We start from the raw sequence: 22,131 nt of genomic DNA, 5'->3' as shown, positions 1-22,131 counted from the left end.
AAAAAAATTACTAAAATTTATTTTCCTCCTTTATTAAACTGAACTGGTATTTTTAAGGGCTTGGTTTTACTTTTGGAAACAAAGAACTCTTTGCAGGAAAGACAGGACCATGACTACTTCTAAACTCTACACGTAAAATGAAAACTTTTTAATAAGACTACCACACTATTGACATCTGCAACTCCAGGAAAATGGTTTTATTACTACTGTGGCTGGCATTTTTTAAAATAATTTTTCACACTGTGCTTCAAATTAACTATCAGTACACATTTCTCCATGCCATAATTCCTGAGTGGTAAGTCAAAATGAATTTTACTTCTTAATGAACTGTTTCTCCTGATGAGGATTTGAAAAGATTTCCTATAACTCCTATCTGTTCAAAAGCCGTAGTATCTCTATAATTGTGACCAATTAACCAGATTACATGTCAAGCCACTATGAAGGACAAATGCAATGGAATTTTAACAGTGATAATAAATAATTTGTGGTTATTAAGAAATTAAAAGTACCATAGGAAAATTAAATGAGGGGAAACACACATACATCCATGCTACATTTTTATAGAACTGGTATAAACATTTTTAGGCTAAAGAGGCAAAGCATATTGAGAATTCAAAATAACACCAATTCTTTTTATCTACTGTATCAGAAAAATCACATAGTGATTCATAGTGGAGTGGTTTAAGAATGAGATAGCAAAAATAACCAACTACATTACTTTCTATAGCCTGTCATTTTAGGAGCTGGCCTAAACCTGGAATAATATTGTATATACTTAGTTTTAAGTATTTCACAAAATTCATTACCCATGATGGGGATTATGGGTGAGTGACAAGAGGACTAAGAACCTTAATATTTTCAGAACAAATACTGAGTTGTCTTATATCCACAGTTTGGATGCCTATGACAATGGACTAGACTTAATGAACAAAGACATCACTTTCAGTCCTAAAACAATTTTGAACTCACTGCAAATGACTCAATATGATGAATATCACTTCTTACACTCATTTCCTCTTACAAAATAATATTACCTCTATTATTCCTGCCTGGCGAGTAGATGGAGAGAGGCTTGTCTCAAGGTCATATGTTACAAGGGCTTTCTCCCATACTGCTTCATGCTCATATGTTCTTATCCTGTTGTAGGTGAAAAAGAAGTTTTCAATTTAAGTTCCTTACTAGTAAATGAAAGCAATGCCTTTAAAGAACATAAGGAACATGAATAAATTATACCGTGCCAATGGCTGCAACATTCTTCCTCCACCACAGCCATAAAGACTGTCAGGTTCTCCAATGCTTCTGTAGATGTCCATGAGAAGGTCCTAGAACATGCACCACAAAACAAAGAACTATTTTTTTGGAACCAGCTCGAGTTAGTTTTACATAAACCATATCAGTTTATAAATGTTTTAACAGATAACATCATTGCTTAATTTTCCTTTACATAGTATCTGAGTCTGCTATCATGACAGGGGAAAAAAAGTTATGCAGTCTAGCCAAACTCTTCAGGCCTACTTTCAATGCTAATTTATTTCTTAAAGATCTACAGCTGGGCCTTAGGTGGGCTAGTTGAAAAGCAAAAGGCAGTATTAGTAAATGACATCAGATACACCAACTAAGCAATGCATCTTGGAAGTTATACAAGCACAGTGTTGGAATAATGAACTATAGAAAGAAGTAACTTAGATAAGGTTACTGGACCAGATTTGATATCTCAAATAAACCTGAGGGAGATAATACTACTTTGGTTTTGATAATTACAACTTCTATATCACTTGCTGTTTTTTATATATACCTGTGACAAAACAAAAATCTTTGAAATCTGAAAAATCTTTGGCTGGCTACCAACCTGAAGTCAGTTCTTTCAGGAAACAAAGCCTGCTTTGCTGTGATTTCAGACTTGCCAGTTAGTTAGTGTTTCAGGGTGACCAAATACTCAATTTAATTTGTCTGAATTCTCTTTGAATTAAAGTGTGAGGAGAACTTTAAAATACATTTTTTGAATTCTACTAGATCTACCCTCAGCTCAGATGAAACCTACTGTTAATTATAATTATGCGAGACTGTTTGCATTCAGATTAGGAAGCACACACAAGTACCTGCAAACTTAGACCGGTTTCTTCTTTACTTTTTTCATTCAAGGTAGTAATAGGTGTTCTTTGACTTTCCTCTTCAAATGTCAAACTCTTAGCTGCTTTAAAAGAAGATCTAAAAGAAATGTTTCAATATGAAATTTCATATAGGGAACTAAAGAAATTCTGAGACAACACTCAAGAAATAAGGGGCACAAACAATAAATGCAAGACTATGATATTCCCAGGTTATTCAGTTTGGCTCTCCATCAGAATGAGGAAGTGATCAGTTGAGCTGGGAATATCAACATCATGGGATTTTAACACCGAGGTGTTCTTTTGCAGAACCCCCCTATACACATCTTGAAATTCCTCATCTTTTATTAAATCAAATTGCTTTTGTGAATGCCTGAAGTGTTCTTTCCTCTGTGAAAGAATAAAATCAATTAATTAGCAGTTAATGTATGTACATACAACCAAACTTTTGTTTTATTTCCACTACCTGACAGTGGTTTGTCACAAAACCTAAACTAGTTCCATACTTTGATCTTGCTAGACCAGAACACAAAGATAATTGTCTTTTATGGAAGAAAAGCTCCTACAAGGACCATTTAGCTCTACCCACAGAATTCCTACCATCATTCTGGGGTTTACTTTCACCCCTTGGTTAACTTCTGGCTGCAATTTCACCAACAGCACTAAGAAAAGTTTCTGATTACACATCAACATGACACTCTTTTGAGGCTTGGATCGCATTCAAGGACTGGAAATATTTTCCATGTCCATATACAGACCTATGGAATATTTTTAAAGCTTCCCTGACTTTTCATATAACTAAAACCAAAACATTGCTGGGATTCACAAAACATGATTCATTTTACCAGAAATGTCAGGAAACAGCACTCCTCCTCCTACCTTTTTTGCTGCTTGTCCCTATTTATCTTGTCTGCGTAGATTTCTGCATAGAGCAAGGCTGTGAAGTGAGCAGCACAAGACTGTGCTGCTATAGCAACCTCCAGATAATTCAGATCTAGCCAGAAGCTGTCGTCAAAAACTGTACCTGAAACAGATCTGATTAAATAAAGGCTTTAATACTGCTGTAACAGACCTTTTATCCAGCATTAAACAAAATAAATCCAGTATCAACTATAAAGCTTTCCAAAGACTAACTTTATCTTAGCTCCTGAAAAACCCACACTACAAGAAGTACATCAGACAAAAGGGTTTAGAAAACTCCTTCAGCATAGTTAGAACCCTTTAAGGGTAGCCCTATCACTTCTGTAACAAATGCAAGGTCACTACTATATCTTTTCTTTTAAGCAACATGTTCTCTACCATGTTCTTTAATCTAGAGCACCAACACATCTTTGAACAGTCACAATTAAATTAGGGCAATGTTTTGAAAAGCTTGTATTCACCTCTTTTGTCTTCTCAAGTAATCAACAACAGCAAGCATGGCTCGTCGAGATACTTTATCCAAACTTCTAGAATTATGGGTTTCTTGATCTGGGATGTATATTTCAAAGGAAAGAATATAATGAACTTTTGTCATATCACATCCCTTTACAAAATAAAAAGTAATTAATTTTCAGTCAAAAAAATAACTAAATACTTCCTTGAATTGCATTTCCAAAATTAAATTAATAGTTTTTCACAAAATGTATTTCTTCTCCTTACATGATGCTAGTGAGATTATAGTAATTTGTGCCACAATTTGATGAAATTATCTTTGTATTATTAGTTTATGGATTCTATTTCTTCTTACAGAATTCAGAGATGAACTAACATCATTGCAAAAAGCTCTGTAACAAACAGACTTCTGCCATTAGGCTTCCACCATGTAAGTTATTCCAAAGTCAGAGAAATACTTCTTATTAAATTACTGTATTGCAGATTTTAGAGTGTGTATGGCTACACAAAACTCCCTACTTTCTGTATACAGGCACATACTTTCAAACAATCTATGTTTCCATGTGTTGCTTCTGGATTAAAAAAAAAAAAAAATCAGACAGCTACAGGTTGCATTCTGGTATTTGGGTTAATAATTTCTTCATTCTGGTCATTTCTGAATTACCAAGTGCAAGAAATAAGGAGCACACAAGCAAAGATTTGATTACAGTAAGGTGCAGAAGTAGCAATTTCCTCTAAAAAAGAAAAAGCCACATTAAAAAAGTATCTGGGCATTTTTTGTGTCCCAACAAACAGAAATTTTTGTGTTCAGAAGCATTTGACTCTCCCATGTCTAACTGCTTGTTTTATCCCATTTGGATCCTGATGGATTGGAATGAAATTTATCTAGACTTTCTAGGAAGAGTTTTCTCCTTGTTTTCACAGGATAACAGATTCTCCTTGAGGATGACTAAAATTTTTGCTTCGAATACCGATGTTCTATCATTCCAATTTTGGAATTAACATATCTTTGCTCTGTTGGCTACTGCACCTCCAGTTCATCTGTAAACAATCTGTCATACAATGAGCTGTGTGCTACTTCATGGTTGTGGGAGATTTTTTTGTTACCAGGACTGTTTTTCATCTGGAGAACTCCATTTAAAGCTTCTGCATGTCTTTACTTTTTTTCTTTAATTTTATATTTATTTATTGTATTTTATTTTTATTGCCTCAATAAGATTCCCTGTGTAGAACTCCTTTTAGGAAAAATTTCTTCACATAAGGGATGATTAGACATTGGAATGACTTCTCAGGGGATTGGTGGAGTCACAGTTCCTGGAGCTGTTTAAGGAAAGACTGGATGTGGCACTCAGTGCAATGTGTAGTTGATGTGACATTGTTCAGCCACTTAGATTAGGTTAGACTCAATGATCTCAGAGGTCTTTTCCAAACTAAGTGATTGTGGTTCTGTGAATCACAGTGATTGAATGGGCCTCCATCATTTGCTCACTGATATTGTTGAACTAACTGCAAGTTTCTAGAACTTGGAAAAATCCCTTCATATTTTTCTTGGAACATTTTGGGTCACCCTGTACATCTGAGCATAAATTTGTGAGTTGTAGAAAGAGCTTGTTACCTGAATTCAAAAATATGAAAGAATACTGTTCCAGAATTTCAGTCCAGGCTAATGAGCATCCAAGAAAATATTTTAAAATACACCTAGCATCATTAGGGTTATTTATACCACTCTTAGTAAAAACTGCAATACTAAGGGTTTCCCTTCCTCTCTGGCAACCTGAAGCTTGCATGACGTGCCTGTAAAGAGACTGCAAGACATTGTACAGACTCTTTTTTTCAACGATCTGTCACTGAACAAGGAAGTTAAAAGATATAGAACAGTAACTACTGCACAAAAAATCCCCAAACCAAACCAAAAAATAAACCTACTCTAACCTGAAGTTACTGTATTTATTTCAGCTCCTGAAAAAACGTGCATGTACCATTCCCAGTGTCAAACAACAAAGATCTTCCTTTTACACAGATTTCTGCTAAATTCAACCACAATCTAATTGGAAAGGACATAAACAGCTTGTTTAAATGGTGCTTTTCTTTAAAATTAACTCACTGCCTTTCTCACACTCTGGTGCAGTTCTTTTGGTTACAACTTCCTTTTATTTTGCTGGAATGGAACAGGTCTTCTGAATGTATAAGAATACCATTTAAAATATTAGGAAATACTTAAAGCAAGGGTTAATCTTCTCCAAGGGGAAAATTCAGGTGAAAACTTCTTTTTATTGCTCTTGTTTGAGTAATAGAGGAATTTACCTGCCCATCAGTCATTTTAAAAGACAGTCCATGACTCAGTCTTGCAACACTTAACATTGGATAACACCTAAATTCAGCAAGTACTAAGCATTATCTAGTTATGGATAAAAAAAATTAGTTAGACAGAAGATACTTCTTGGGTGCTGCCAATGAACAACTTCAAAATTATTGGCATCTCCATCAAAAAAGATCAGTTGGGCAGAAGCTTCTAAATTCTGCCTGCCTACAAGTGCACATCATACATTTGATATCAGAAGATAGTTTTTTCACAACCAGAATTCCTCTTTTAGCTGAAACAAAACTATTATGGCATTACCTGAATCAGAATTTGGAGTACATCTACAGGATGAGGCAAATTTGCAACAGGCTGTAAAAAACTTTTGGATATGAAGTGACAAAAGATTTCTCCAAGATTCTTCTGAGTCATGAAGAAGGATATCATGAATCAGGTATGGAAGCAAAGTTTGACACAAGTCTGTTTTCACCTAGAAAATAATAATGCACAGCAGCTGCTAAGAAAGAAATGCTTTTTTGTTGTCTTTCTCAGGTTACAACCAAACTCACAATTGCCCAAACAAACATGTAATGCTTGAGAAAGAACACATAAACCACTCAACAGGCCTATGCTGGCGTTCACTTAAAGCAGCCATATAAAGTTCTCCTATGTTTGCAATTATCTTTCAAATCCTGTATTTTGAGAGTATATTTTATGAGTACCTACAATGTATGACCACAAAGGCCCTGAATTACTTAATAGCAGAAATTACTATCTGCTATCAAGATGAGTAATCACATTTTTTGTGTATCACAGCACACACATACATGTAAAAATGTATGATTTAGCTCACCTCACACAGTGGCTTCATCAACTGGAGAACTTCATTTTTCACACCTCCACTGTCCAGTATTGAACTAGTTAGGTGCTTGATCCAGGTCTCATGGCTTTCCCCCAGAGGAATCCACAGGTTTGTGTCATCCAATCTTTCTAAAGGAGCCTCTGTATCATTAGCAGACACTACAAGAAACTACAAGAAAAATATACATATTGCAAATATAAAAAAAATTCTACGGCATTTTAAAAAGCCATACTGCAATGCACACATTCAAACATAATAACTATTACTGGTCCTTCAGTTGATTAACAATATCAGTTTTGTTCATGAAAATGTAGTTTTCCAAGGAAATCTGAAAGTATTAAAAATAAAATTTTACTGGTGACATCAAGTCACCAAGGTCACATTAGGCATCACATTTAATTTACAAATAAAAAGATTGAAAATTAGGAAATGTCTGATTTATGCACTTTTAATTATGCACTTTTTCTGACTTATTTCCCACCATTTTTTGCATCAAATAATACTAGAATCCTGAGAAAGTATTACACTATCCATTAGGTAATCAAAAATGGCCGGTCTAAATGAAAGCAGACAGCTTTCTAAAGTCAAAATAGTAATTTCCTACGTGAAGGGAAAGCTGCATCTGGTAAAACAGAAATGAGAAACAGACATACAAAAGCAATCAGATTTTCAATTATACTGATGCCAAATCTGGCATTTATCAAAGCCTACCTCAAACATCTTTTCAAATTCACTTTTTAAAAAAGATTGATATTTCTTTTTTCCTTACTCCACATGCCATGCATATGAGGTGTATCAGAAGTACCTTTTTCCTGGATGTTCTGAAAGGCTGTAGATAGATTAACATGGGATCAGCTTTACTTTTATAAACTTCCCAAAATTCATTGCCAGATTTGGTGGCTAATATGTTCTTCAAACAGGAAACAGCAGCAGCTCTAACATCAATACTGAAAAAAAGAACATACACAACATTGTTATCATTAATTTCATTCAGGTATTTGATTTTCAAAATCACCTTTTAAGTACACAAGATAAATAATTCCACCATCTATGGCGCCATTGCATATTTTTTACAGAACAAAATGTGAGTACTTACTCCACAGCACTACTATCCTCTACAGCACAGAGGAGACTCTCTGGCTTGCATCCTACTACAGAATTTCCAGGAAACATCTAAGATAGACTGGGTAAATAATCTGAGCCTTGGAGAAGCACATGGCTGGTATTAAAAACACTTTCAGGGAGTTACTCTGAGGTGATCTGAACAATGAACAACTTAATGGCTCCTATTTTGCTTTTGTGTTAACTAAATAAATAAGTACTCACCAATTATCTGTTAAAGCAGTGTTTATTTGAATTAACATTATGAAGACACACTGAAGTTTTCTATCTTCAAGTAAATCTGCTGCTCTAGAATCCAGTGCGTTTTCAGCCCGCTGAAGAGCAGTGGCGGAGAAATCCATGGGACCTATTTCTCCCAAGCAACTTCCAACAGCCTCTGCAAATGGATGCCATCATACAGTCTTTCTGTAGTCTTATGCATACTAAAACAAGGTCTCACTCTACTTTTAGAACTGAGACTGTTATGAGGTAAAAAGCAGCAAGTATTTATAAATAATCACTTAAGGAGCTTTATGATTAAAATTACATGTGAACAAATTTTGCAGGTTAAGATTCATAAATATTACAGTTATGCCTTATAACTGAATTTTCTAGGAGTGCCTATGGTTCTGGATTTTCCAGTTTATATCAGATATGTCTTTTATGTTTGCTTCTGCCAGAAACTGGCAAATGGAAAAGGTCAGAATTACTCATTTTCAATGCCTAAAGGGTATGGTAAATGCAAACAGAAGGCTGTGTGAGCCCAAACAGTAGACTGCAAACTCAGTAAGAATTAATCTATATTTTACATAAAAATGTGTATCAATGTGCTCCTCATTTGCTTTCCAGACAAAGTATTTTATCAAATAACACAACAACTGAAAAAAAAACCAAAAAACAAAAAAGTGACTTTGAAAATAATTTTTAACAAGGGATGTTAAATGTTCATTAGAAAAAACCCAAAATTATTTCCCTGCTCATTCCTTCATATTCTGCAGGTGTGTTGAAGTGGAAAGCACTGTGGGAAGTAACACTGAGAACAGCCACAGTTTCAGTCTGGTGTTTGCAATGACAGCCATGATTTACTTGTGGGTCTAATCAACTTACCCAGCACTGCTTTTTCTCCTGTATTGTTAACTGCCATCTTGGACAGCTGCAGTAAGCTCACCACCAATTTCACTATTACAGAATCTTCTGGCTTTTCTATCATTCAGAAAGAAAAACAGATGCCAAGCATGTCAGTATATTTGTAATGTGAAGTTATTAGAAGAAAATACTGCTTCAGTGTCTTTTACCTACAAATGTTAATATGCATTATTAATTCTGAAGCAAGATGGTATTAAACAGTACACCAACTAAATTACTGATTTTTCTTATTCATCATGGTTTGGAAAAATGTCTGTGCATTTGAATAAGCCAAAGAATCCCCAAACTAGAATGCACCTATGCTATTATTTTCAGTGTTTTGATGCAAAAATGATAATTAAATACATGAAAGATTAGCTTAAGTTGGTGTAAGAATGTTATTTGAAATACTGAAGGCATACTATGTGGCTCCACTGACAGCCCTTAAGTTAATGTCATCATTCTGTTCTAAATCTGAACCCAAGGAATACCTCAAAATTAGCCTTTCTCTCAGGAATTTTCAAGAATTTGATTAGCTTTCAGTTGACAAACTAACACTGCCAAATTAAAAACTCTCAAGATGAGTATTTCCTTACATATTTGCTCCCTGCTGGAGGTCTTAATTTTTAAAATACACATTCCAAACAAAATGGTCTAGGAAAAAATATGATGATTTGTCAGTGTAAGGAAGAAAAAAAAACCCCAAGAAAGCAGTACTTTTAAAAAAAGTACTGATTGGATTACAACTTGAAATCGGACTTTATGCTTACTTGATATGTTTAGAAAAACGAATACATAGAATAATAGATTTGTAAGTGCTTAACAGAATTTTATTATAAGGCAAAACCCCCATTAAGCTTGCCATCTTGCCCATCTCCAGCAAAGCAAGAGAAAATACTTCTCAGGGTTTGCCTGAGCACATCTTCACACCTAATAATCTCTATAAAATATGTCCAACTCCTTTTAAGGTCAGTTATATTGTTAATTTTCACAGTAAGTAGTAGTAAGTCACATGGTGAATCTATTTTGAAGAAATTACATGGTTTCTCTTGTATAACTGCTCCCAGATTATTTAATCTGTTTTTGTACTGTGATAAAAGTGGTAAGCACTCCCTACTATGCTTCATCATTCCATTCACCAGCTCATACAGCTCTATCTATTCCTACTCAATCTCTTTTCCAATCTCACAAGGCTCTCCTCTGATGGAAGTTGCTCCACAAAAGCTTGTTACCATTTCACTAACTCTGTTCAAAGTGAGTTATTTGTAAAATTGTAAATTTGGGGATGTGGGGGCCAAAATGCACTTGCACCGTCGCCTTACAACATTACAATTCTTATCCAAATTTTACTTTGTACTTGTTTACAATTAATCACATCATCTTGTTTTATTCTCCTGTCATGCACACAAGCTGATGAAGACTTGATGTAGAGGAGAAAAGTGAAATGGTCTGGCACAATTATCTGAAAACCAAACTAGGAAGGAACTGGGTCTGGACTGAGGGCTGAAACACTCATGTCAACCTACTCTGTGTGTCAAATTATAATATGATTACATTGTTAATTATACAAAAAATATTTCCATGTCAAATTAGAATAGGGTACATCACTAAACACCTAAAACCAGGTAGAAAAGAAATAAAACACATAATCAGCCATCAGTACCCTGGAAAATTTTCAGGAGATCCTTCATCTGATCTTTATACTGTTCCAACTTTTTGCGTAAATCATACAGTCCTTCAAGCCGTGTCAAGGGCAGTGAATCACAAACCCCAACTGAGAGAAAGTGATTAATTTCCTGCAAAACAACACAGTATTAAGCACATACAGCATACAAATAAAGGCTTCAGGTAAAGAAGTGTCTCTAAGCAAATTCACAATAAGGATGCAAAGTAAAAATGGAGACCTACAAGTGTCTCCGTGGCTGAAACCAGCAATAAAAGAATCCACGTGTCTCATTTAAACTACAGTAAGAAAATTTTTCTTCTGGGGAAAGTCTGCATTACAGAAAACATTATGTGAGATGTATTTTAAAATGTAATTACCTCCAAAAGAGAATATGGTCCTTTACTGTATTTTATTTTCTGTTGAGTTGCCCGCAAATCTTTAAAAGCAGGGTATTCAGGAAAAGGATCTAAGCACTTGATTGCTTGGTACAGACTTTCATTATCCTTACTTTCTATCACCAGGTATTTCAGCAAGCCTAGGACCTGAACATAAAAAGTAAATGAAAACCAAAAAAGACAGAGGAACATTTTTGAGCTGTATTTCTAATTCAGGTTATCAAGTTTGTATTTCTCTAAGTTTCATTAAACTACTAAGATAATTTATTTACACTGTTAGAAGTTGTAAGATTATTAGAGGTATGGGGAAATCACAGATACATTCTAAAATGGTGGAGCACTTTTGCTCTTCCTCCTTCCAAACAGAAATCAAAGCTTTTACTATCCCAGCCTGCAGTTTGCTCTGTCTTTTGAGGAAGCTGATTTCAAATGCTGGCCAATATGATCTCTATGATATCCACAAAGATTTAACAACACACTGCACCCAAGAATTTCTGGAGTTATTAGGACTTTCCTGTTCTCACTAAAGTGCTGGAAATTTGGAATTTACACAAACATCTATATATTGTACCTTACTACCCAAATCGCTGAACTCTGGCAGAATTTGTATAACAACCTATCTACAACTTGAATAAATGTCAATGGGGTACCAAACTTTCTTTGGAAAACCATTGTATTTATGCTTTATTTAAAAGTCAATGCACCTGGATATTAAATCCAAGCACCTTTGAGAAGTTTTAAATCTAAGTGATGGGGGTTTTATTTGAAGACTTCTATTTACCTGAAAATTATCAACTAGCCTCAATTCAATGCTAGAAGAAAAAAATAAAAAAGAAGGAACTGAAAAGGGATCATTAGAGGGTGGGCATCCCTGCAGGAGTAGGATATGAGAAGGTTTCACATTTGACATCAGTTCCAATTCAGAGAAATTTCTGTCCTCCCCACTTTGTCCTGCCCAGGGATACCCTGACACGTGGCCTTTGCAGATGTGCACGTGCACCAGTTTATACAGACATATTGTAAATCTGATCACAATCAAGAAGCTGTGAAACAAGACTGCCAGGTTACTTTCAGCTGGGTTGGTGCAGCCCTCCAGCTGAACTGGAAGTACAAGGAGGAGGACAGCACAGGGCTACAGTGCAACCATGCAGATGCCTATGGTACAGTGGAATCAGATTAAGCCAGAAGGCAACATGAGGACTGAAGTGCAACAGGCACACTCTTCTGACCTACAGCTACTAATTGTAAATCTCTGAATCCTCTTATATTTCCACCCCCAGCAGAATGCACATAAAAAGCAACACTAGAGGGGAAACAATGCTTGTCACACAACAGAAACTGCTTTGTTTCCCATTTAAGACCTACGTGCTACATTTTTTTAAAACGATCATTTATTAAATAAATAGCTGAACTACTGAAATCTGTTCTCTGCACACATTTCCTTTTTGTCCTTTAGACACCTTGTACTAAAGGTCTTCATCATATTTCCCATTAAATCACCCACAGAGTTTTTTAAGGAGTTGCTTAGCTGCTTGACGTGCTATTTGGCAAAACAGAAGTACCAAAAGTGAAATTGCATTTAAAAAAACTAAAGGCATAGTATTACATCCAAAAAATAGTTTTTATATAAATCTCCAAAGCATAGGAAAAAGGAATTAAAATTAAACACAAGTACAGATAGAGCGTTAAGAACAGTGAACGTGAACTGGAAAACTAACACTTAAGGCATAAGCAGCACCACAAAATTACCTGTTCCTGAATCTGAGACTGGTCCATGGCAAGAGGTGTCAGGGTTCCCACAATAACATGAAGGTGAGTCTCCAGAGCATCGCTGCAGCAGGTAACTGCTGTGTGGCAAACATGATGCAGCAGGTCACAGCAGAGTGAGAAGCTGCGCATGGAAATGTCCCTGATTACGATGGGTCTGTCACAGGAAACAAAGTGGAATTAAAGAAATACAAATTGGCACTGTCTTGAGTATCAACATTTCATGCATCTTGGAATAATAAGGGAAAAAGAATAAAGTCAGGATGAATTAATTCTAAACTTTAAAATTTATCAACTCAATGAATCAGCTTTGAAGACTTAGCTCAGGAAACACAAAGAAACACAGTGAATCTGACTGATCCCTTCAGAAAATGGAATAAAATCTTGTTAAAAGATAAATACCATAAAGAAAAAAAAATCCCTAGAAGGGTTTTAGATTATTACTTGTCAGGACAATCTTGACAGAAGCAGAAAAAAATGGAAAACATGCTCTCTGAATCCTCCTCTACCTAAAATGGCTATTAGTTAAAAAAAAAAAAGGTTATAAAGGACACCTGGAGATTATGCAGTGCAGCTTCCTCCCTTAAGCAGTGTCAGCTTCAAATTCAGATCAGGTTCTCAGGGTTTTATTGAGCTGAATTCTGAGGTCCCTCTGAAAGGAAGTGTTGCTCTCCAGTGCATCAGCAGCCCCTGCCTCAGTTGAGTGTTTAACATAAAAACAGTAATGCCATAATAATGGCATTTACAATCCACACATGTCTCCAACATCTCAGGGTACGAAATGCTTCAAACCAGCTGAGGAATCAATTTATACATAAACTCAGAGACATGTAGGCTAATAACTGTCTGGGAAACCCCAAGTTAAAGCTCAAGTAAGAAAGTATCTATAATCTTATGCAAAAGGTAAGAACCCCACTTAAATTTTAACCTGATGAAGGACCAGTTTTCTCAGTCTGAAGGCAAGCTAAGACAACGTGTACAATTCTCACTTTGCTATAGGTACTTAGGGGTGAGAATGTAAATGCCAACACTCTTATTAACTCAATAAGCACATTTTATTTGACATGTGCTTACTTTGCACTTAACCCCACATTTTTAATTTTTCTCCCATGTGATTTAAATTCCTAAGCACCCCATCATTAAAATCTCCTAACCCTGCTTATTTTTACAATTTGATAACCTACTACAGATACAAAACCTTCAATATAGCAAACATCTAAATACAAGGCTAGCACAAAACATTCCATATTTTATTAGGAGTTCTATGTTTAAATTCTGAAATTATAAAAGAATAGCAACTTTATTTTTAATTTTAGCAACTTATAATTAATTTTACAGATTAATTACCATCTGCTAGCAATATCAGATTGTAAGGTTACAGGAGCAAGGGAGCACAGACAGGAAGAACTAGAGATAATTACTTTGTTTACCTGCTGTTGATGTGGTGAATCAGGGTGTAAATTACATCTCGAAGGACAAAAGCCCAAGCTCCTCCCAAACTGTCTTTGATCTCTTTGAGTAACAGACCAACAAACAGGTGATAAATTACAAGAACTCTGTGTTTCTTATACATGTTTTTTGTTTCTGAAGCATGCTTACAAAGAGCTAGAAGGATTTTCTGGAATGAATCCTAAGAGTGAATAAAATACGAGCACAAAAAATTATTCATAATGTCAATACAGATATCAAGAAAAAACTTTAAATACTTAAAACCAAACATGGGCAATTATTTTTATTGCTTTAAACAAACAAAAGACCTACAGAGAAACCAGTTCCCCAAACAGGACTATAAGCCATATACCTCTTTATTTTCCTTTCTTTATTCCCCCCACATGAGATATGCTATGCCAATTTTTCAGAAAGCCAAACAATGATTGCAATGTGTATCAACAGAGAAACATCAATTAAAAACCATGAAAGCATCAGGTAAGAATTCAACCTGTATTTTTTCATGTGTGCAAGATGCACTGTTTCACAGAACACAGCACTGCAGGCTGCAACTGTTAAAACTGTAAACTTATAAAACACTAGGCAGGTAGCGTAACATTTTAAAAAACTTACTCCACTGGCTGGCAATATTAACTTTTACACTCAAAAGATTTACATACAACATGGTTTAGAATTTTTTTTTCCTATTTTTAGATTATTAATAGGTAGGCAAAGGAAGTTGTTGACAATATATGCAATAAAACAGCATAACTTTAAACAGATACATTTCTAAGGAACAAACTTAGAAGACAGTAAAATATTTATGATTCATTGCAAGGCTGCATAATTTCCTATGTCTTCATATTTTGCTTTAACAAATGAAAATCAAGTGTCAAAAAATATCCCTAAGTATAAAATTTTCACACTGTCAGTAAAAGTAAGTAAATTTTATATTTTAATTGTACGCTGTATGTAGTTACAATTGACCAAGTATAATTATTTTAGAACATTCTTCAAACACGTGACAAATATGCCACGTTCTAAACTGTGACTGGTACACAGAGATTTTAAAATAAAAAGCTTTAAAATAATCTACTCTACTTTATATGTATTATATAATGCATATAATTACATAATTTACACAGTTATATAAGACATTTTACATACATAACATAATAATTAATGAAGTAATATAATTATATAGTGCACATAACTCTGTCCCTGAATTTAGGACATCTTCCACTTCAAGAGGCAAACAAATGAATAGAAAAGGGTCTAAGGCTGGTTTTTTGATTCACATAGAAATGATGAAAATGTCTAATTTAACTAAAGGGTACCCATAAAAGAAATTTTGCATTCTATAGGAAATAAATTCATAATTTTCTTACATCATACATCATCATACTTACAGGGCTTTTAGAAAGAACTGCTATAATACTTTTTAATTTGCTTTTATGGCAGTTGCTAATATAATCCAAGGTTGCTTTAATCACATAAGATGGAAAATGAGGAGGATTAGGAGCAGGATCCAGTTCTCTAAATGAATAAAAAAGAGATTTATATTTTTCTTCTCAAAAGTCAAACCACTTGTATTTAATATAGTAAGTCTTGATGAATAAACACATTAATTCCTAGAAAATACCTGCTTTTAATAAGAAGCATCAAAAGCATCCAGAAAAGTGACATGCATCTTATTTTGTATCTGCTTCTTGTTCCTCTATGGTAGCTTTCAAAACTGTACTTTCTAAACATTCTTTTACTTTTTTTTTTTTTTTGAGAGATGATATTGTTAAAAATCCACACATTTGTCTCATCTAAGGTACTTAGCACAAAAATCTAATTACAATTCATGGCTAAATCTTCTGCATTGTGTAATTGTGGGAACAATTGGGTTGAGGAATAACAAGGGAGTGAAAATTTCTGGGACCTCAAGAAGAAAAGAAATGCATCATGGTAGTAATAAAGGCATATAACCTAAGTTTCATCACTCTTACCATTCTTACCATTTCCTTCTTAAATAGAGCTTTGTTTACAAGCAGACACACAGTTTGTTAATAAACTCATTGCAAAAAAATTCTTTGAAGAGTTTTTAAATTCTCAGCTATTTAACTTCTGGCAGATTTTCCAAGAAATGCTTTGGACTCTTTCAACTAACTGTTTTTACAATAAAGGTATCTTCTTCAAAAACTTTACAAATTGCAATGTTTTTCCAAAAAGTTTGTATCTGAACATGAAAATCTGGAAAACTATTATGCAAATATGGATATTTTAGGACAAAAACAAAGACTGAAAAGGTAATAAATATGAAGATATTTCTGGCACTAGGCTATTTCTATTAATTAGGAATTTGTTTACTTGGCATTGCCTAACCAATCTCCTTACCAAAGACAAGAGCTGCCACTGCCAGAACCACTAAGAAACAGTTCACTTTCCCTCTCTGTGACTTCAAGTTATTAAAAATCATTGAATCACTTTAATTTATAGACTAGAATCTGACCAATTTTACAGAGGGCAGTCCATCTAGGTTTGAACTTATGTCAATTGGCAGTGCCATAACAGTCCAGCTCAACGCCACACAACAGCACTCCCTGGCCCACTGTTCATTCCTTCCATTGGCTGCAATATTACGGTGCAGCCATGATATTTTCTGAAAAATCCCTTTGCCACGATTTTTCTCCTGAGAAGCTGAGAAGCCTCAGAGGAAAAGAAAAACAATAATTATCTGCTGGTGTGGAATGCAACAGGTGCATCTTTGATTGGTCCATGTTGGTTGTTTCTAATTAATGGCCAATCACAGTCAGCTGGCTTGGACTCTTTGAGAGTCACAAGCTTCTGTTATCATTCCATTACTTTCCTTGCTAGTCTTCTGATGAAATCCTTTCTTCTATTCTTTTAGTATAGTTTTAGTAGATCATTATCTTTTAATATAATAAAACAATAAATCAGCCTTCTGAAACATGGAGTAAAGATTCTCATCTCTTCCCTCATCCTGTGACCCCTGTGAACACCACCACAACTGGTGACCTCGAGTGAAGAAAAATTCCACATTATGGAGCTTCTCATCCTGACCTTGGGGAGTAACTACCTGAGGAGGTATGACTATGATTTGTCACTACGAGTAACAATAAACCCTCTCAGCTGCAGAGTTACCTCTTCTTATGCCTGAAGGGCACATCTTAATGCACAATGTTACACAAACACACTCAGCATTTAGAAAATCTGCAAGTATATACCTTATGTATTTACTTAGATGAGACCCTTCTTCGACTGTGGTACCAGCTGGTTCATGTAAAGTCATCAACAGTTCAACCACAATCTCTGGCAAGTTACTATGAGATAAATTGTCCATTTGCTACAAGAAGAAAAATAGCATTTTAATTAGAAAAATGCGTTTCAGCCGCAATTATTTCTTTGGCTTCTGAGAAAGCCTACTTATCTAGGCTTTCTACTTGTTCCATCATCCATGACATACAATTCATTCATAAATTAAGCCTGGTTAAGTTTCTCTATGGTAGCAACAGGTAGAACAGTCTGCTTTCCTACAGTATATAGAAAAAAAAAGTTCCACCTTACTACTAGTTCTGAACATAGAGTCTGACCCTGGAGAAGATGACTCATCATAAAGCCTTAACAAAATATTTTAAGAGGAAAATGTGACAGATATATGACAGAGAAACTCAGGGCTGTACAATGAATGGAAAAAAAAATATTGCATTATGAAAAAAATTATGCTTCAGTCAACTTTCTGTCTTAAAGTTTCTATTGAACAGCTCCTTGAAATCCTTGGGATAAAAATTCATCTAGTTTGTATTTAATAAAATATTACTTTTGCACCTATAAATTTGAACTATTTACATAATAGATAAATTTTTCTTTCTGGTCTGTTAAACACCATAAAACTCAACTTACACATTTTAAATGGATACCTGTTTTCCTAAGCAGTTTTCATCCTTAAGCATGTCATAGACTTTAGAAGCCATTTCTCTTTGCTCTGCTACTTCACTCTTTTCGTGGCTTTGATAGACGAAGTATGGGAGGATATTGACAAGTAACTTTGGAAAGCAGTCTGCCAGAACTTGTCTCCAGTCCTTCTCAATCTTGTTGGCAAGTGATTTCACGTCTTCAAACTGACTTCTAGTCACCAGGTGTGGAACCAAAACTTTGTAACAAGACCTACATGTAGTAAATACATTTCCAAAATGTCCTTAAATTACTTTTTAAAAAAACCTTGAGCATCACATAGTAAATACCATTTCTCTACTGTATAACTAAACTTCTAATCATTGTTTAGCTACTGCTACACACACACACACACACACAAAAAGAAAATCTTACCTGCATAAATATAATACACATGATGCTTGGAATACATTTCAAAAGTTCTCAATACATCACCTTACAACAAAATCCTGATGCATTGCTACATTTAGCAACTTGAGACCCTGTATCATAATTGTAAATAAAATCTAAATGATACTTTCATCATATAGCAAACTCACCTGTAGAACTCCTCAAGGCTAGTATAGTTCAGAAGAACATAAGGAAAAGCAGACAGGCTATATGCAGTATCATTTATTTTCAGCCACTCCATCACCAAATAGTCTAAATGTGATGTCATGAAGTCTTCTATACTTTTATAGCCAAAAATGTCAGACACTTTTTTCAAAACCTGAAATGCATGAATTAATAATGCAAAAATAACATAGAGAGTAGATGATATTATGGCAAACTGACAATATTACACCTCCATGTGTACCCTCCAGCCTATTAATGAATATTTGTGTAACTCAGCCCCTCTTCAGGATAAGTTATTTTATTATTTGTATTGCCATATCTCAGGAGATCCTGGAGTGCAATCCAGGAACTACAACTAACCCATATGAGTAAAGAAAGGATGGCCAGTACTCATTTTGCAGGGTACAGACTGTGTGCAAAAACATGAAGCAAGCAGTGAATAGTAAGAAAGGATAAAAGGAACACATGCACTTAAAAAATTCCTGGTATGAAAGGCTGATGTATAAACAGCAATCATTTCAGTACACCCTTGTGAACTTCAAAATAGAATTCCACAAGACACATACCATCTTCCAATACACTGCATTTATTTTACATATTTTCCACATAAGAAAACTTGCTTCCTCTGGGTCGAATGATTTTTTAATGTGAGATCTGCAATATTCAGCATATAAAAGTCTATTTGTATTTGAGATCTGTGCTTTGAACATACAAGATTTGCCATTACAATTGCCTTTCATGATTTTATTATTTCTATGTAAGTCATTAAATATAAAGACAAATTAATTCAGTAATGTACCATATTAGTTATACCTTTACAATATTTAACAAATTTCAATACTGAGCAAAACATCTTGTAGTCTTTTAATTTTAACCTAACCTTAATTTATAACCTAAATATCAAATGAAATATCAGACTTGCCTTTTTCACAAGGTGAGGATCTAATCCATTCTCTTTCACAGACTGGCAAATAGCAAACAGAGCTTGTTTTTCACAGACTGGGCTGCAGCACAGAACCATGGTTATAAGCATCAGCAAAACTGCTTTTCCATTACTCTGTTTGTCCAAAAGATCTTCAGGACTTGCATCACCCCTGACCTACAATAAGAAATCATGAAGACCTTGAGCAAATATTCCATTAAAGCAATTTCCTAGTTAATAAATCAGCATAAATAATGTAAAATTAGGGCACTGACATAAATACTGCTGAACAAGTCGAGTCTTCTTTTTTAACTCCTTGGGGCATATAGGGAAGAACTGCCTTGCTGTTTAAATGCAGTTCTCCCCCTATTAAGGCATTGTGTTGCCAAGTGATGAGTTTAAATAAAAGTTACAAGAAACTGCAGTGAAAGGAGAAAAGCTAACAGACACCACCAAGCTGAAGGGACAGAACAAGGACCCAAAGCAACATAGAAATCAGATGATGACAAATAGTTGGAGGTGACAGTACAGAGGGATGAAAAAGATGACAGAGAGAAGAGGCCTCAGCAGCAAGGCCACAGCAGACAAAGGGAAAAGAGATGACATGCAGGTAGGTAACAGCATGACAGAAAAAGAGGGAAAATGATGAAGTAGACGACTTTACATGGTAGCAAGGAAGGAGGAAAACTGAAAGACACTAAAAGAAAAATTAAGAAATTCTACAGTACTGCATCACACTGTTGTATTTCCAGTCACTGCACCGAAGTGTAACTTTTCCTTCACTTCAAGCTTCTTCTGAATAGCTCAAATTTTGAAGCAAATCTCAGTTTTGTGCTCTTAATACCACTGGAAACATGATCTTTCTGAAATTTACAAATCTAGTTTTATACTGTGTAAACACATTATTTAATTTACACTGCTCCTTATTCATTATTTATATGTTTTCACTAGATTATTGAGGCTACATTTTTCTGCAATTCCTAAGTGGTACAGTACAGTACAGAACTGAACAACAAATAGTATTACGAAGAAGAGAAGTCTAAAACATACAGTTTACGAATTTACAAAATTCTCATGTGGGCAAAACCGTGAGTGACTGGATATGAAAGGAATTCCCTGACTATCACTTTGTTTCACGAGCTCAGATTACAAAAAGTCCAGAAGAATTAGTATTTTCAGAAAACTAAACATGATGATATTAAAGATAATTTTATTCAAAACATCCAAACTAGACAACAACTAATGACTAGATGTTGGTACCAGATTGCTCATTCCTTCCTGAACTCTGAGGTATGCATTCTCAAAAGCCTTTTGCTGAAGCTTCAGGGGAAGAGGTCTCGACATTCCAGAAGAATCTCTCTGTTTCACATCTTGAAACAAGCTTTAAAAAAAAAGAACAATAATTATAAGCATAACACCACAGAATGGTGGTGGTATGCACAACATTGGTATTTTGTGCATACCAATAACATTCTGATTTTCTGAATATAATTATTTTTGTCTCAACTGCCTTATATAGATTTTTCTTTATTTTCTTATAGAGCAGTTTCTATATTGATCTCTCACATCACAGAATAATTGAAATACAAAGTTGGAACACTTCAACAAAATTTGATAGGCTTTTATATTCTGACAAGACTGCAGTTCCAGAGGTATTGAAAAGACCAGCTATGCAGTAGCAGAAGTGACATCCAGTTAAGTGAAATTAGGCATTATTCCTACAAACAGAAACAATATCTATATTATCACCTGGTAATTGACCTTGCAGCAAGAATTCGAACTTTATGGTGACTATCTGCAAGGAAATGTGGGAAAGCATCACTCACAGGGAGATCTTCATTTTTCACATTAAGGATTGCCCACTTGCAATGAGGATCGACCTGAAGAAAATTAATATTGTGATTCAAAATGTACAGAAGATACACTGCAATATGCAAAAGATATTTACACACTGTTTTTAAGTACATCTTAAATAAATATTTAGTATGCTAATGAATGTCAGAAAATCTGGGATTACCTCAAGCAGGGTTTTCATGCAATTTAAAAGGGCCACTCTTACTGATGCTGTGCACTTCCCTCCTTGAGATAAATGCCTAAAACAAGGAATACTCAATTAACAGAAAAAGGTGTCCACAGTTTTGAGAAACAGTCTAGCAAGTTCGTTTCTGCTGCTCACAGTTGACTCTTTTGTGCTCCATGGGCATGTCTGGGAGGATTTGACATTTTTATTGGTAATTGCAGACAGTATTCTTTTTGGGTTGCTGAAATTCAGCCCTTGTCATAATTACTGATACAATTCAGCAAAGAATCAGTCCTTTTTTATATACAGCAGTGTAGTGTTTATTATTCTGGTACCATCTTAAGGACTAATTTTTTGCTACAAATATAGCATGACACAGAAAATCTGAGAAGCTAAATGCTGCATAAAGATTCCACAGTACACAAAAACAAGACCAAAAAAAAAAACCCCAAGCAAGACACAGACAGCACTACAGTCTTTTTACTGATAGCCAAGATAAAAACTAAAAATCAAAAATTTTATGTCCAACAGACTCCTGCATTAAGTAAC

At 34.8% G+C, this 22,131-nt stretch overlaps 1 protein-coding gene across 1 annotated transcript in view; it reads right to left on the bottom strand.

Annotated features, from left to right (window-relative positions):
- Nucleotides 1-22,131, bottom strand: part of ATM (ATM serine/threonine kinase) — a 58,077-nt gene that overhangs the window by 22,149 nt on the left and 13,797 nt on the right. Inside the window, exons 21-43 of the mRNA XM_066544771.1 lie at nucleotides 21,580-21,655; nucleotides 21,312-21,442; nucleotides 20,823-20,943; nucleotides 19,563-19,739; nucleotides 18,625-18,794; nucleotides 18,052-18,298; nucleotides 17,359-17,477; nucleotides 15,535-15,661; nucleotides 14,128-14,327; nucleotides 12,680-12,854; nucleotides 10,913-11,077; nucleotides 10,533-10,665; nucleotides 8,852-8,947; nucleotides 7,970-8,141; nucleotides 7,449-7,590; nucleotides 6,635-6,811; nucleotides 6,103-6,271; nucleotides 3,491-3,578; nucleotides 2,988-3,143; nucleotide 2,807; nucleotides 2,100-2,186; nucleotides 1,234-1,322; nucleotides 1,035-1,137 (exon numbers count right to left, since the gene is read on the bottom strand). Of these exons, the coding sequence (XP_066400868.1) occupies nucleotides 1,035-1,137; nucleotides 1,234-1,322; nucleotides 2,100-2,186; nucleotide 2,807; nucleotides 2,988-3,143; nucleotides 3,491-3,578; nucleotides 6,103-6,271; nucleotides 6,635-6,811; nucleotides 7,449-7,590; nucleotides 7,970-8,141; nucleotides 8,852-8,947; nucleotides 10,533-10,665; nucleotides 10,913-11,077; nucleotides 12,680-12,854; nucleotides 14,128-14,327; nucleotides 15,535-15,661; nucleotides 17,359-17,477; nucleotides 18,052-18,298; nucleotides 18,625-18,794; nucleotides 19,563-19,739; nucleotides 20,823-20,943; nucleotides 21,312-21,442; nucleotides 21,580-21,655 (3,121 nt within the window). The remainder of the gene's footprint in view (nucleotides 1-1,034; nucleotides 1,138-1,233; nucleotides 1,323-2,099; nucleotides 2,187-2,806; nucleotides 2,808-2,987; nucleotides 3,144-3,490; nucleotides 3,579-6,102; nucleotides 6,272-6,634; nucleotides 6,812-7,448; nucleotides 7,591-7,969; nucleotides 8,142-8,851; nucleotides 8,948-10,532; nucleotides 10,666-10,912; nucleotides 11,078-12,679; nucleotides 12,855-14,127; nucleotides 14,328-15,534; nucleotides 15,662-17,358; nucleotides 17,478-18,051; nucleotides 18,299-18,624; nucleotides 18,795-19,562; nucleotides 19,740-20,822; nucleotides 20,944-21,311; nucleotides 21,443-21,579; nucleotides 21,656-22,131) is intronic.

Source organism: Molothrus aeneus, chromosome 2 (assembly GCF_037042795.1).
Source record: "Molothrus aeneus isolate 106 chromosome 2, BPBGC_Maene_1.0, whole genome shotgun sequence".
Taxonomy (NCBI): Eukaryota; Metazoa; Chordata; class Aves; order Passeriformes; family Icteridae; genus Molothrus; species Molothrus aeneus.
This window is presented reverse-complemented; position numbering and strand designations above follow the sequence as displayed.